This window comes from Macrobrachium nipponense, chromosome 1 (assembly GCF_015104395.2).
Source record: "Macrobrachium nipponense isolate FS-2020 chromosome 1, ASM1510439v2, whole genome shotgun sequence".
NCBI classification, from domain to species: domain Eukaryota; kingdom Metazoa; phylum Arthropoda; class Malacostraca; order Decapoda; family Palaemonidae; genus Macrobrachium; species Macrobrachium nipponense.
Window position 1 is genome coordinate 30,126,354 of NC_087200.1, and position 16,419 is coordinate 30,142,772.

Consider the following 16,419-nt stretch of genomic DNA (forward strand, 5'->3'; position numbering starts at 1 on the left):
ATAGCAAGAGCCTTCATCTGCAAGCATACCTTCCCGGTATGCTTGCATAATAAGCAGCAGAGTATATTTATCTTTCTATGCTTGTAAGATTGAAAGCAGTCCCTCAGTTTCAACCGCTGCTTGAAAGCGAAATAGAAAGCTTCAAGTTTTTTTTGAAGCGAATTCTTTAAGGGAGACATTATGTGATAGGATAATAAACGATGTTAAATATCTGAACATCATTATTTTATTTTTTAAAATGTCATGCGTTTAATACGCATCTTCCGTAATAATCTTATTATAGTATATCAAAGTTCGACAAAATGAAACTGAAGACCTAGAACATTACTCTTATAAAACATCGTTTTAGAGGTAACGAGATATATTTTATAAAGAGTTTCTGCGGGCTGCTCTATGAGCAAGAGCCCTTGCTGACATAAGGTCAGCTTAATCTCCAACGACAACAACAAAGAAGTTATCGAGATCTTACACAAAAGCACTTATCGTTCAAAAACTAATTATCACATTTAATTCATCTACGTTTAGATGATTTGATTGCATGACAAGTTTCTGCCCTAGGATAGATTGAATTTGATGTTGTCACCAGTCAATAATTATTGTTTATATTTGCTGTCCCGTGATTCATATTAGGTACTCTAAACTCTGACGCTCCTCATTTTCAGCTATTTATTTTTTTTCAAGGTACAATGTGAACCACTGCCGCTGTCCTCTTGTCCCTAATCATAATTAATGTAAATTTCAGTGTTATTCACTGGAGTTTATATATTAAGGAAACTGTATTTTATGGGTCTTACCCCGTTATAGTATTGTCCAAGTCCTGCGTGTTCAACTGAGACTAAAAATAAATGATTGTTATAATTAATACGTGTTAACCCACTGGAATAAGAGATAAAAAGAAGCAGATCTTTTCTTGACTAGCTGGTCTTATTCCATCTGTTCTGGAAACTTCTCTTAATTCCTAATGAACACCATATTCTTTGGAAGCTTGAATTTGAAGTCAATGGCTCCAGTGGGCTTGCTCCACATGAATAGGGTTCATCTTCTGAATAATAATAATAATAATAATAATAATAATAATAATAATAATAATAATAATAATAATAATAATAATAATAATAAAACCAACTATATGTCTTAATGACAATCACAGTCTCTTATTACAGCTTAATATTCAATTTTATTCAAGTGATATGTGTCTCTGAAGTATAAGAATATAGATTTCTTAATAAGTGCCGGTAGTTCCTTCCTCTATAGAGGTGATTGCTCGTCAATGACCTTTTTTTTGTAGTGTCGTCAAGTTATTATGAACTAACCACAAATCAAACTATCCTTACAAGAATACCATTACTGTGACAGTCTCCACAAATAAAACCAACAAAACACCTGTAAGATTGGCGCCCCAGTGTAATGTATCACATCACTCATTTCAGCTGTCGTCAGTCCTGAATTTCCATCCTTACAGCCTCCATTGTTCCGGTCATCATAATTACAATAATAGCAAAATTGCCGAAAAAAAACCATAATCCGGAAGAATCTCTTCCATTAAAGCATTAATTTCAGCCGTCATGTCTCCTACATCTGCTGCCTCGCATTTTCCATTCATTATCGCTGTAATAACGAGACCCATTAGAATTTCTTACAGCGACGATTCATTTTTGCAATCATCATCATCATCACCACCACAATCTTCCCCCGTCATTTCCCTTCCTCAAATCCCTCTGCCATTACTCCGCAGGGCAACCAGAACCTCCCGTCCGTCGAGGGGAAAGAGGAGGCTCCCTTCTTCGCCACCCTGGAGGACCGATGGGTATACCATGGCCTCAACCTCCTGGCAGACCTGCCCGTGGCGACCATCAGCCCCAGAATAGCTGGAAGAACGAATCACGGTAATTATCGACCCCCCGGAAAGGGAGATCCCTAGGGAGACACCTAGGGAGGTTTCTAGGGATATCCCTAGGGATATCCCTGGGAAATTCCCTAAGGCGCTGATCATAATCTTGGTGATTATGGTGAGGAGGGCGGTGCGGGGTTGGATCATCGAATCGGTGTACAAGGCGTTACATCGTTACCAAAAATAACTGGGTAGTGGTCGTTGTCTAAGACGAGCACAACCTTAATGTCCAGGACTTGATCAATATCTGGATTGGCCTTTATATAAAATCTCTGGAATTTATCCTTTGTTCCCTGGTGTGGTTTGATGGCTGAGGTTTATTTTTGCAACAATGAAATTGTTTACTAGAGTTGGTAATGTCAAAACATTTGTTTCTTATGGATTAGATCTTACGAATTTATTACGTGAATTTTTTCATATAAAACTCTGATCGACATTGATTTATCAGTTAGACATAACAAAGTATTTTTAACAGGCACTTTACAGAAGCAAAATGCAAGTTTCAAGTTATCATTTTGTAAAATGTTGTTAGCTATTATTTAAAGTCAAATCCAGTCATGTGTGTACAGAAAAATATACACGCATGCATATATTTCCTACTGATATAGTTTTTACTCCAAACTGACTTCAATTTTCACCAAAGAAAAAAATCTCAAAATCTTTCATTTTCCAGTTAATTTTTTTCCTTTCTTGCCACAATGTGTCACGCAAATAATTAATCTCTGTAACTGTTATGCATGTGTGTGTGTGTGTGTGTGTTTGTTCGCATGCTACTGTGTGCGTGTGTACGTTGGCACGCGTGCCTGTGGATAGTATGAACGCAGACTTATTTATATATATCCCAAGCAAGATTTTGTCTTAAAAACCATTAATTATCCTATATCAGTCACAGCTTTGTCTAAACTAATCAGTATATATAGCACCCTGTCATTTGTTGCCGTGACGCCATTTTAAGAAACACAAAGAATTTACCCAGACTTCTTTCAGGCGATGAATACATCATCCGTGACGGCACGAAAGGCATCCTCTTCATCGTGATGGCGCCGAAAGACGCGCCCGTTCTGGGAAGCCGGAGACGCGACGGGCAGAAGCTGTCCTTCGGAGTGGTGACGCACTCCTTTATCCCCTCCTTCGACATCCACGTGTGCGAGAACTGGTCCATCTTCAGCCGGATTCCTTCTATCGTAAGTCCTCACGAAGTCCTGCGTAGGGTTAGTTTTGTATTAGGTTTTAATATCCTATCGTAGGCCCTTATGAAGTCCTGCGTAGGAATAAATTTGCATTAGATTTTAATATTCTTCAATATTCTATTGCAAGTCCTTAAGAAGTCCTACGTAGGAACAAATTTGCATTAGATTTTAATATGCTTTAATATCCTATTGCAAGTCCTTAAGAAGTCCTATGTAGGAACAAATTTGCATTAGATTTTAATATTCTTTAATATCCTATTGCAAGTCCTTAAGAAGTCCTTTGTAGGAGTAACTTTGCATTAGATTTCAATGTTCTTCAATATTCTATTGCAAGTCCTTAAGAAGTCCTACGTAGGAACAAATTTGCATTAGATTTTAATATTCTTCAATATTCTATTGCAAGTCCTTAAGAAGTCCTACGTAGGAACAAATTTGCATTAGATTTTAATATTCTTCAGTATTCTATTGCAAGTCCTTAAGAAGTCCTGCGTAGGAACAAATTTGCATTAGATATTATTCTTCAATATCCTATATTAGGTCCTTCAGAAATCCTGTGAAGGAGTAAATTTCCATTAGATTTTAATATTCTTCAGTATTCTATTGCAAGACCTTAAAAAGTCCTGCGTAGGAACAAGTTTGCATTAGATTTTAATATTCTTCAGTATTCTATATCAAGTCCTTAAGAAGTCCGGCGTAGGAATAAATTTACATTAGATTTAATAATTTACTCAGTATTCATGCAGTAATTAAAGAAGTCCTAGGAATAAATCATTAGAATATTTCCTCAGTATTCTTGCAAGTCCTTAAGAAGTCCGGCGTAGGAATAAATTTACATTAGATTTTAATATTCCTCAGTATTCTATTGCAAGTCCTTAAGAAGTCCGGCGTAGGAATAAATTTACATTAGATTTTAATATTCCTCAGTATTCTATTGCAAGTCCTTAAGAAGTCCGGCGTAGGAATAAATTTACATTAGATTTTAATATTCCTCAGTATTCTATTGCAAGTCCTTAAGAAGTCCGGCGTAGGAATAAATTTGCATTAGATTTTAATTAATTCCTCAAGGTAAAATTTCTATGTTTTAATATTCCTCATGGTAGATTTTAATATTCCTCAGTATTCTATTGCAAGTCCTTAAGAAGTCCGGCGTAGGAACAAATTTGCATTAGAATTCCTGTGTACGGGTAGTGTTGTATAATATATTATAGATTCTAAGATAAGTCCTTAAGATAGCCTGAGTGGGGTTGTCTTGAAAAGTTAGATTAATATGATGAAATTGAGGCCGCCAAGGCAAGCACTGGGGCACTTGCTCCAACTCAGAGCTTAGAGCAAGATTAAAGGCATCCAAGATATAAAAGGAGATGGAGTACAAAAATCTAAAGGTGGAGCTATGGGGATACCCTCAGTTACACAAAGAAGCAATAGTTAGAGGCGATGAACAGCAAGACTGGAGAATGTGGAGCTGTAGGTAAGAGTAAAAGGCTAAAAAGTGGGTGCAGCTAATATACAAAAGGGCGTTGCAATCATCATTTAGTATTTCCTACAGTGTACCACGTGATTTGTGCTGATGTCACTCCCCCTGTATCGAGTTTACGGTTATATGTGTTGAATAGCCCTTGGATAAACTTGAGTAGAAAGCAGTCAGATGCAGTTTGGGAATATCATATTTTCAATCAAAGCATCATGGATGGATGTGGAAGTGCAAATGAAATAGAAATGAACAAAACAGTTTTGCCTGGATGAAGATCTTAGGTCTATCAACTGAATAAATATCCTCTCTTTCAAAATCAGCGCGTTTAATGAAGCTGCTAAATCTATATCTTCTTCTTTTGACCTTATTAGTCCGCTGTATAGCAGGGTCGGCCGCTTGAGTCAGCTATCTCCTACTAGGTCTATTCTTTGCATGTTCTTCCCCTAGTCCCAGCTCACCCATAAACGTCCTCACCACATCCATCCATCTGATGCCTCTCACTCCTCCTCCCCATCACTGGCACGTTCGTAGTTCTCTTGATTGGTTCCAACTCCTCTCTTCTTATTATATGGCCGTAGTATCTCTGTCGAGCTCCCTTCGCCTTCCCCTTTTCATTACATATACCACACATTCTTCTTGGGACTTGACTCTCCCTCCTTTCCAAGTTGCTAAATCTAAATAATGGTCATCACTTATAACCTGTTTTGCCCATTTGTTCTATGTTCCCTGTTTCTAAGTTAAAATAGAAATTTCCCCATATGTAACAACTATTTTAATGGTATCAAAAGTAAAGAAAATCTAACGTGATACTCATTGAGTAGAAATAAGTCTGTATTGAAAACAGCAATCTTCTGAGTTTTACTTTATTAAATTCATAGAATTATGGGTATCAAAACACTTATTAAATTCTGCATAGTTTTCTCTTGAAGTTTGAAACAAAAACGTCTACATCAATAAAAGAGAGACTAATTTCCTTTTTTTTTTTTACAGGAAGGCGAGGTCAAGCTGGGACCAGACATGAAGCTAGGTGACATGGCTGGTGACATCGACAGTGATTTCCATCTCAAATCTACAGCGGGTGAAGATATTTGCAATATCAAACTGCTCGAAATGAACTGCTGCCCTTGCGATGACAGGTCATACCAGGTACTGTTTACAAAAAGAAACTGACTCGGATTTTGGATTAAGCATTGAAGTTAAATGGATGAAAATTAATCAGAGTACTGAAATACAAAGGACAGAATCAATGCCATTTGCAGCACAGAAGCTTTGTGTATAAACAATGTGCTGTCCAGTTGGAGATGGAAACCCTAGATACATGTTCATAAAATAAGTCATAAGTGATGAACTGCGAGGAACAAAAGAGCATGCCTAGAAATTCTATCTCTGATAATGGTAAATGGAAGTAAATTGGTGTTATCATTGAGATGAAAATGTAGAGTGATTGTTTTGTACTACAGCGCAGTGCGTTTGGTTATATACAATGAGTATCCCTTTATAGACGAGAGCATTTAGTATAGCTTCATAAAATTGGCCGTATGTGATTGATTGCGAGGGACTGACCCGAAATTCCCTTTAATATTTTATTTCATTTATATCTTTATTTTATAAATTTTGAATTTCATTTTATTTCACTCTTCATTAAGTTTTCCATGTTTTGTCAGCGCCATCCTCTTTATCCATATCATTTTTGAACGGTGTCTCAGTTCTGTGAACACAGATCTCAGATCTCCTCATCTGGTTCCGAAACTAAGGCTGATCACACTCAAAAAGGTAATCCATCAAAATCTTCCCTTCAGCCAGGTTGAAAGGAATTGCCGAATGGTTCCAGATTCTTTATTTGTCCACGTTGCAAAGAAAGATAACTCATAGAAACCATTCGTGAAAGAGAATGAAAACATAAGGAATAATTTTGTAAATTCATCAGGTTACCACATGTCATGTTAAAGTTACTGTGAAACAGTTCTTCAAACCAGTTTTTGGTATTTGGTGTACAAATGCCGGAATATGGTAATAACATCTTTCATATTTGAATTAGATTATATCATAGATGACTGCATGAAATTATATACATGTATATATATATATATATATATATATATATATATATATATATATATATATATATATATATATATATATAGATATTATATATATATATATATAGAGTATATGTGTGTGTGGATGTGCCTGTATTTGTGTGTAAAGATAGACAGATAAACAGGTACAGTTGTAGACCTAATTATACTCATTTATCCTTTCTTTCACAAGAGGATGGCTACAGAATGCATTATCCATCCTTTTCGAATCAAGGATCACTCTCACAACAAGGTTTACCAGCCTTATGTCTCTGCACCTTTCCTCTTACAAACAATTGTGAGGTCTTGTATGTCCCTCCAATAACACCTTTATAAACTGTGCGTACCGGGAACCAGAAAAGTTTAAAGCTTTCCTTTTTTTTTCAGGTCGTACCAGCGTCATCGCCGAATGACCTCGGGGGCATTGCATTCAAAGACAGCAAGCTCTTCGTCACTTTCCCCACATCGCTTGACATCCCAGGCCGAGCTTTGCTCTTGGCGTGTTCCATCATCATAGTGAGTGACTTTCGACTCATTTAAGCCTGCTCTCTCTAACAGGCTTGGTTTGACTTCATTTCAGCGAAATCCATGAACAAATTTCTGTTCCCGTGCCCGTCTCATTGTCTTAAAGCAAAAGAACTAAGCGATGCTTGATTTTTTTTATTCTATTTTAGGGTAACTGCATTAAAAGGTAGCGGTGAATACCAGTGGTGCTAATGATAGTGCTTTTGCACTCCTGTATCATCCAGCTCTATCTGCTCTATTCTCCATATTTAACAAATCTTCAAAATGCCCTTTTCAACCAGGACTACAATCACCTCAGATAACATTTCTGTAATTGTATCTTTTATCTCGAGATCCATTTGGTTTTACTATCCTTGAAGTTGTTATTCACTTTCCTCCTTTTATTCTTGTTACTTGAGTTTTCTTTTTACCTACTTTTTCTGTAATGCTGAATGTGATCTCTTCTGCCATGCAACTGCACCTCAGATAACCTCCATGTTTCCATTACTGAACCTTTTATTTCCTCATCCCATCATTCCTACTGTATCCTCAAAAACATTTCTACGACACCTATGATCCCATCCTTAGCGGAATCCTCAACTAATCCATCCCCCTCAGTGTCTTTAACTCCAGCCCTGGTTCTTCTATTTCCTCCACAATTGCTTTTCCCACTTGCCTCTTGTCCAGCTCACTCGTCTCAATTGCATTGACACCATATTTTCATCTAATTTATCGGTACTTACTTTTTCTTCAATATAATAATGATCGGATTTACCTTCAGCCCATTTTCCTCTGACTTGGTCTGCTATATACTATGTCCAAGGGCATTATATATAGCAATCTTAATTCTCCACCTTCCTCTTATAAACATTTTTCTTTGGCAAACCATGTATTGCCAAAAATCAGGCCTCTTTCCTAACACATATCTACAAAACGTTCTCATTTCTCATTTCCTCAAAGAACTCTCCATTGCTACTAATATTGTCATCTTTTTCCATCTCTTTTGTACTTTCACCTATCTTGACTGCATTTTCTATTCCATACTTGGCTCATGTGTAGAAAGTAGTATAAATTTGACAATTCCACCCTCAGTCCTTAAAACACTACACTTCTACTGTTTCCACCCATAACCACAATCTTCCTAACACTAGTATCTCTAGTTGAACACCTTCCAGCTACCCTAGGCACAAACACATCGTTCTTCCTTTCAGTCCCTGCATACACTGTCCTTTTATTATCTCATTAAGATCCAAAACGTCGAGCTTTCGCTCCTCAGATAAATCAGCTTGTACATAGTTTTCTCTTCTGTATCACATTCAAGGACTACCATAACCTCCAGACATTTCATTCCTTCTCCGGCTTTCCTGAAGTATCAGTACCGTGAATGGGGCAGTATCTCTCAAGCTACTAGCCATTAGGTTATTTTCACACCACGCAGAGAGGCAGGGACAATGTTGCTTTCTTTTCGTAGGTCCCACAAGAGTGACAACTGTGATTAGTAGTGGCCACAGGACAAGAGGCTCATATGCCATTCAGGGGACATCTTCTCCAGCTTGCTTGATGCTTCTTTCCCTTGAGGTATAGCATAGCTATGCTCCAAAGCACTGGCTGCAGTAGCAATAGCAGTCCTTAGTAGGTGGACTGAAAAGACTACATGGTTATCATCCGTCCTTTATGGGGCATTCATACACAGGCGGGTTATCACCCCTCAGCTATGGCCCTTTGCCGTGGCACATACTGCGTTAGATTCTCTCTAGTCATTAGCCATTCCTAAGGTAGCAATGTTTTGGTAGTGTCGTTTACTACCACTATGACAACTTAGTTTCAGTTAACTATATATATATATATATATATGTGTGTGTGAGTGTTTGTGACTGTGTGTCTATGTGGATTTGGGCAGTGTCTCTCATAAGCAATTCTCATTAATGCCAGTTCCTATATCGCATCAGTAAATTTAAGGCAACACTTTTCCAATTTCCTAAGTCACTGTGTGTGTTTCAAGATTTCACCTTTTTTTCTTTTAACAACGGCTTTCTCAAGAAAAAAGTCCCGACAGTGGTATATAGTGTTTGATTAGCGATTCACGTAACTGTATTGGTTATTTATAATTAAACTTGCATAGCCATTTTATTTTATTACTTTCGATGGCTTCAGGAATGTTTTCAGGTTAAGATCTTCCTCGCAATACAGGTGTCTATAGAGGGCTTCTCTCAAAAAATGGGGGGAAGGAGTAATATATCTATTTTCTTCTCAGGTTTTCTAAACTGCTCTATGACAAATTCATCTCCTTGGATGAGATGATAGAAAATGAGTGAAGCCAGAATTTACAGTTTTTTTTCGTCTCTGAACTCTGAAGTCAACTTTATTTCTACCACAAAAGCATAATTGTGGTGAAATTTACTTCACAACTACGGCTTGGATGACAAATCCCATAAATTTCAGATCAGCTAAGACTCTCAAGTGCTTTTTGCTGTCCTACGGTTTTCCTTCTCTCTTGATACGCTCAGCAAACCACTTATCAGCAGAGGTATAAGGCAGTAACACTTTATTGCGCTAAAACTAACAAAGTACGTCACAACAACAGACAACCCAGTCCTCTATAATGAATGGCATTGGCTGCGATATTATAGATACCTTTACCACCTTATTAATTACTAGACCAAAAGTGCTTCATCAGGGCTGATACGATACTCAGCTAGTATTACAAATATGAATATTTACAAATAACTGCATTCGTCTTGGAAAGGCTCAGAATTTTTACCAATAAACAAGATATACCTTTAACAGCTTAACCAACTCGACAGTCTGCATACCCTGGAGAGTCAAGGTTTTCGATTCTCTCCTATAAATAATGGATTTCAGTCATTCTAAGGTGATAATCATTTGTAATAGTTTTTTTAAATATCACTGACTTTTCTTATGATAGCTTCTAATTCAAACAAGTTGCAATTATGTTACTGAAGAGAAAAGGCATTTACTTTAAAAAAAATGGTTACAGCTTTAAAAAGAGGGTGACTGAAATCCCAAAGACGACGATTGTCATTATATTGCAATCTCCCAGATCTTGGTTTGCAAGGAAACCGGTCATCTACACAAAGCTATGCTTATTCCGAAAAGTGACCTTAGCTCTTGGGTCAAAATCCTGGAATCATACTCCATTCGGCGAGATATAATTCTCAGTACAATTTGACAACAAAGCTCACTCTCCAAGAATGATTAAGAAAGAGGAAGAGGTCGTTGAAAACTCCAGTATATACGTTCTATTATAGGAGAAGACAACTGGAGATCAGGAGGTTCTAGAAGAGCATCTTAAACAGGTAACGAAAATCCCAAATTGGATCTCAAGATCAGGAGCTTATTTATATATCTGGAGGTTATCATACTGGAATGGGAAGTATCGGGTGTGAAGTTTCAGAAGCCGTGGCCACCTTTACAAACAGCAAATAGTTTAAATTAGGTCGCAGGTTTTTGCAGAGAAGAAATACTCCCGAAGGGTAATAGCTATAGTTGTCCAGTGTTTCATAGCCGTTGTTAATTGGGTCATTCCGTAAGTGATCAGAACTTTTTATTACAAAAGGTTCATTCTTGCCAGACGGAATGTAGGGTGCGTAAGGAAGAGAATCATGGTCTGTCATCGAAAACTTAGATATAAGTAGATTCAAAGGAGAAGAACAGAGAAACGTTTTTGATCGTAATTTGATATTAATATAAGATTTTTCAAAGTGGCACTAAAAGGTTGGAAAAGTGGGACATAAGGTGTGAAATGCTACAATAATAACTCAGAAAGTTGCAGTTTCTTCACTTATATCTTATGACTATAGAGTATTCAACATATAATGAGTCTGACACTGAATAACAGTATTTATTAAAATCTTTTTTCTAACTCCTTATCGTTCCCCCCACCCACCAAAAACAAAAAAGGAAAGACACAAATGTTTTGATAATAATTATTAGCTCTCGAAATTAATGTTTATGTCTTATTTGTTCATTGCCTTATTTCAGCAATATTAGAGAGAACGTTATCACTGCTGATTATTTCCTAAAAACTCAGATTCATTCTTTCCCCTTCTTCCTTAGCTAATTCCACAAGATTTCTCCCTAAGTTTATACCTTAGTAACTGCATAACTGCTCCTATCCTACTGGATATATCATATAATAGAAACTGTTATAGTTTGATGTTCCTTATAAAAATTGGGAACTAACCCTAGTCCTTCTTTCCCCAGCAATTCCAGATAGAAGAAGTAGCGTCAGGGTCGTACGCCCCCATCGCTGGGGATTAAACGGACCGGGCTGAATGCTGACAATGGCGAAGGTTAAGAGGACGACTGGAGGTTGGTTAAGTTCTTTAAGTCATTAAAAAAGTAGATATCGTGGTTTATTTCTTTTACCCTTTTGTGAGAAATCTTGGTAAAACTGGTCGTATTTTAACCGGATGAAAAGCCTATCGCAATTGGTAAAATTCTTTGGTGTTCAAGGTTGATAGTTTGGGTTACCAGGTCAGATCAAACGAATAATAATTCTGGATTCATTAAGAAATCTCACAAGATTTGAACACTCACGTGAACAACAGGTTGGGGAATTTTCAGCAGTGGGCTGTCTTTAGTAAAAGAACTTGGTTGGTCTTATTTTGGTCTTGATGTTATTAGATAGCTTGGTCTTTCTTTTTCTCGAGTTCCTTTCGGTTGACTTTTATTATCGTAAAATTATCTTATTTTATCTATATAGGTTTGTTAATTCTGATAGTATCTGGTTTCCGTACCTTACGATATATACTGGCTATTCAGTGCTCTGTTATTTGCCACTTGCTGTTTGGTATCTCTCTGTTCAAAAGTGTATATTTTCGAAAGCTGACAATTGGTCATTTTCTGAAGACCTAATGCCTGTGGCAGGACAAATGAACGAGGAAGTAAAGGTCCTTTTGTCTTTGTTTATCGGTGGTCCTTATTCCACCATTACTGAAACTAAAAATGATTCTAAGTAGAAAATCGCAATGCACGCTGCTTCTTTCACCATTGCTGTCCGCAGGTCAAAAGAGTCATATACTCTTCCCTTAGGATGTATACACACTATCTGACAATGGAGCCGTTCATTCATTTCATAAATCATGGGTAACTGAGATATAATTTCTCTATCAGATTTTCGTCTGTTTCATCAGCGTAGATGTTTTCTCGTCTATGCTATGGCTCCTCTATATCATGAGTACATAACTAAATTTCAACTTCAGTCTGTCTTGTACTTATTTGATACTTGTTTATAGTTTGATTTTCATTATTCGCCTGATACTACATTATATAATCATAATGAAAATGCTTCCAAATCGGATTTTTTACATAAATGTTTATCAGGATGAGAGGGTGACGATCATGAAAAGAGCTGTTTCTCTAACCTATTCAATCAGATTTTTTTTTCGAATAACAAAGAATGCCGTAAAGTTTTCCAACTCAGAAATAAATGAAATAAATCAATCTGCGATTAAATAAATAAATAAATAAATAAATAAATAAATACATAAATATAAATAAATAAATAAACAATTAAATAAATAAATAAATAAATAAAAATAAATAAATAAATAAATAAATAAATAAATAAATAAATAAATAAATAAATAAATAAATAAACAAGATAAAAAAATAGATAAATAAAAAGTTCAATATGGCTGGTCTTTGTACCCACGATTGAACAACAATTTTATATTGGATAATATGCTACCAAAAAGTTGTTGTGCTACTAGAGTTGCCTTGTCGTTGAATTGTTTCGCCAAATGATTTTCCGATTTTTTTGAAGATGGAGAGCATATATCAAAATCGGAAGTCCTAAGAGATATATCTTTGTGGTAAGCGATGAAAAACTGTATCTTTGCTTCAGGTTCCCAATCAGACATTTAGGGGTAACCTTATGGACGTTTATCGTTCAATATTACTCAAGACATTAAGATATGATTATCCTACAATAAAATCTGGATACAAATTCGTAATGCCGCTGATGAAGGTATAGTTAGGTACAGTTCCGTTTGTAACATAAAATCTGTGATACCTTACCATCTTACTTGGATACTTATATGCTCAGAAAACCTCATTATCAGACCACTCTCTATGAAGAAGGAGGTAAAGTATCCCCAAAATCTGTGTCGTCTATGAGTTAAACTGCATATCCATCTTGGTAGCTGGATCAGAGTTCACCTACACAGCAGTGAAGGCTTCTGGAGCCTTCCCTGAGATCTATCAGATTTCTTTGAGTTTCCAGTTCAACATCAGGGTATTTCGCTGGAAGAGTAAATATCATATGCATTGAAGGATATACAAGAATTATATAAAATGGCCTTCTTTAATATACACTTACCACTGTAGACATTTGTCTTATATCGGGAAATCAATTGCTGAAGATAGAACTGTGGACAGACAGAAGACTGCTTCACCAACAGATATAGTAAACTTCAGTTACTATGGCGGATGCTTCTCAAAGTTTGTCTGCCAAACACTTAACAGATAGTAAAGACTTCACATTCTAGAATCATATATTGCTAGATAAGACTACAAGTCAGAAAGATTTGGTTTGCATGAAAACTCTGAAATTCGCCAACAATAATATAAGCCCCACGAGTAAAAACAAATTCTAAACAAGATCAAAAATCCTTACAATTGTGGTTCTCAGGATTTTGCTTTGAAAAGAACTTCAAGACTACCAATGTAATATTAGAGCAACAATGCTATTTTTGAAGTTAAAAGAAGCAGGAAATCTTTCCATTAGTGCTGAAGTCCTAGGTGGCCACAAGGAACAAATTGTCAAACTGAACTCCAATTGTATGACAAGGCACTGACCTCCAGTACCCAGAATAATCAGGGTCTAAATCCTGCAAGTTTCAAGTCATCATAAAAATAAGAAGCTTCTAGGTATGTAGTTCTCCAAGCTAGTTTGTTCAAACACTACGAGGCCTGTGCTTTAGCAAGGGATAAATTGTCCCTTGATATTTGGAAATTCTGAGTACACAGCAGTATCAGTATGTAATAGTGTTCGATCTATGTAATGCCGGTAGTCCTGTATCCTAGAAAATTCAGTGCTCTATATTTCGGGAAGTAAGCGATGAGACAAAACCATCATAGTTTAAAGTCTACCAGACCTCAAATACTCGTGATTATCCAGAGTCTGATGTTAGCATAGGAGCGACTGGAGGGACAGGAATCCAGGATAACAAGAAAACATCTCACAAATCCTACGCTACTTAGTCCACTGGTGCTCTAGGACCTCTGCAGAAGCTCTTGGGAACAACAATTTTCTTGTGTTTCATAACACTTCAGTAAGAACCCTTACTCCACCAACAAATTTGGAGGACTTTTGTCAGTCAATATTTCTTTTGTAATATTAGAATTGCTTGTTAGTTGTCACTGTAAACTATAAGGATATGGAGCTGACGGTAGTGTATCTGAAGTCTCATTATTAAAAAGGAAATATCAACGCTTCGGACTTTAAAAACCCTGAGAGAGAAATACTATAAATGTAAAGGATCAGTTCAGAAACAACTGGGCATCCTCAAGTCCTGCAGAATTCATACTGCACAACTGGTAAAATATTGTGGTATTGTAGATTTACTAGAGAGGCAACGTCAAATAAAAATAAATAGAAAATAAGCAGACATCATTCAACAAAGGCTTGAACTAAAGGAATTCAGTCCAAAGATGGTATCTTTCAACAAAAATGAATTACGGAATAAGATAAGTGAATGAAAACAACAAATGACAGCAGTGAAAATCTATTGAAGACTTTAACAACGGAATACAACAATAATGACTAATACCAATGTCGCAATACATTTGCTTGTTTTCACGACAATGAAATACACAAAAATTTTTGCTTTAAGGACTTCTTGTATCTTACTGGTAGCAGTTATGAAAGATCACAGAAGCACAAATTGCAAGTTATGGCGATGAAATGATGATGAACAGAAGTCTCGTGCATTTCTTGAATCCACACGGCACTCGGAAAATGTTTATGAATACCTTCAAGTCAGTAACACAGAAGCGATAGTTCCAATGTTTTCTTCAGTGATTTTCAGCGTATAAATATAAAGCTCACTCTCTGATACATATAAAATGAAAGCATCACACACATATTCTGCAATTTAGAATCAAAACGACAACAACATTTTAACATTTTGGCATTTGTTCGCTTTCCAAGAGTTGATTAAACTGTCCTTCAGCTTCAAACTCTTTGGTGTATTAAGGCATATGGCTTTCTTTTACAGAAATGGACGGATCTGGGTAACTCAGTCTGATGACTTACAAGGCCCCGTCTTGCCTTTTCTCTCCAACTGGTACTTCTGAAAAATAGGATAAAAGGGTTAACATCAGTTCATTATAGTCAGTTTTGTCGTGCATCTGGGTTCACTCATGAGAACATCCGGCTAGATAACAAATATTAAGACGTTAATCTATTAAAACATTTGAGTGTTTTCGACAATATTGTCTAGTCAATTGATGAAAAATACTACCTTTGATCGACTTGATCTTACTACTATTTAGAATTTTATTTTGTGAATAGTATAAGCTGCACTGAAAATTCCCTTGAAGTTATTTCATTTACAAAGTGAAGTGCAAGCTTCACTCGATGTTAAGTATTTTTCTGCACAAAAAACCTCAGAAATTATGATATTCTAAATTACTGGAAGCTCCACCCGAGGTTAGGTAGTTACGTGCCCCAAACACTCAGAAATTATAATATTCTGAAGTACAGCTTGAATCTTAATCTCAGTTGTTAGACACGAAACGTCCGTATGAAGATCTTACCACTCATTTAACTTTTCACTCGCTTGTTCTGAGGTTAAACTCACCATACTTATGATGCAAGCCAGGACAAAGGCTCTTCTGGGGACATCGAGGACTCTCGGAAATGTCACCAAAAGATGTCCGTTATTTACAAGGATGGTTCCTATGTCGTGTGGTGATGTCACAGGGACAATCTGTTATGAAAGGTCAAGAGATATGCGAATGAATATACAACGAGGTAGACGAAGAAGACATAGAGAAACATGGCTTTAGCAGAGAGACCGTGATAAGGGCACTCTCATAAGTGGATTTTACCACACAAGGCTATTCTAAAACATTTGATTAATAACGAGACTTGATAATTTTGTTACTTATTCTAATCAAATAAACAGCAATTCTGTGGATGCAAAAAAATCAGGACAAGTAACGCTAAAGCAGTAAATTCTGAGGAAACGCAGATAAACACAAATCTTAACTTAAGATTAAACTTGAAGACGAAGCACACACAAGAAAAGCAACTGG

The 16,419-nt window shown here is 36.4% G+C and overlaps 2 protein-coding genes across 2 annotated transcripts in view; one reads left to right on the forward strand and one right to left on the reverse strand.

The window, feature by feature from the left end:
• The window catches only part of LOC135220110 (uncharacterized), a 33,986-nt gene extending 22,366 nt beyond the window's left edge, over positions 1–11,620 (forward strand). Inside the window, exons 7-11 of the mRNA XM_064257423.1 lie at positions 1,736–1,886; positions 2,879–3,075; positions 5,543–5,698; positions 7,018–7,146; positions 11,359–11,620. Coding sequence (XP_064113493.1) covers positions 1,736–1,886; positions 2,879–3,075; positions 5,543–5,698; positions 7,018–7,146; positions 11,359–11,415 — 690 coding nt within the window. The 3' untranslated portion in view covers positions 11,416–11,620. The remainder of the gene's footprint in view (positions 1–1,735; positions 1,887–2,878; positions 3,076–5,542; positions 5,699–7,017; positions 7,147–11,358) is intronic.
• Positions 11,621–14,869: 3,249 nt separating this feature from the next.
• LOC135220111 (uncharacterized) overlaps positions 14,870–16,419 on the reverse strand; it is a 34,886-nt gene continuing 33,336 nt past the window's right edge. The window contains exons 6-7 of the mRNA XM_064257424.1: positions 15,963–16,091; positions 14,870–15,452 (exon numbers count right to left, since the gene is read on the reverse strand). Of these exons, the coding sequence (XP_064113494.1) occupies positions 15,399–15,452; positions 15,963–16,091 (183 nt within the window). The 3' untranslated portion in view covers positions 14,870–15,398. The remainder of the gene's footprint in view (positions 15,453–15,962; positions 16,092–16,419) is intronic.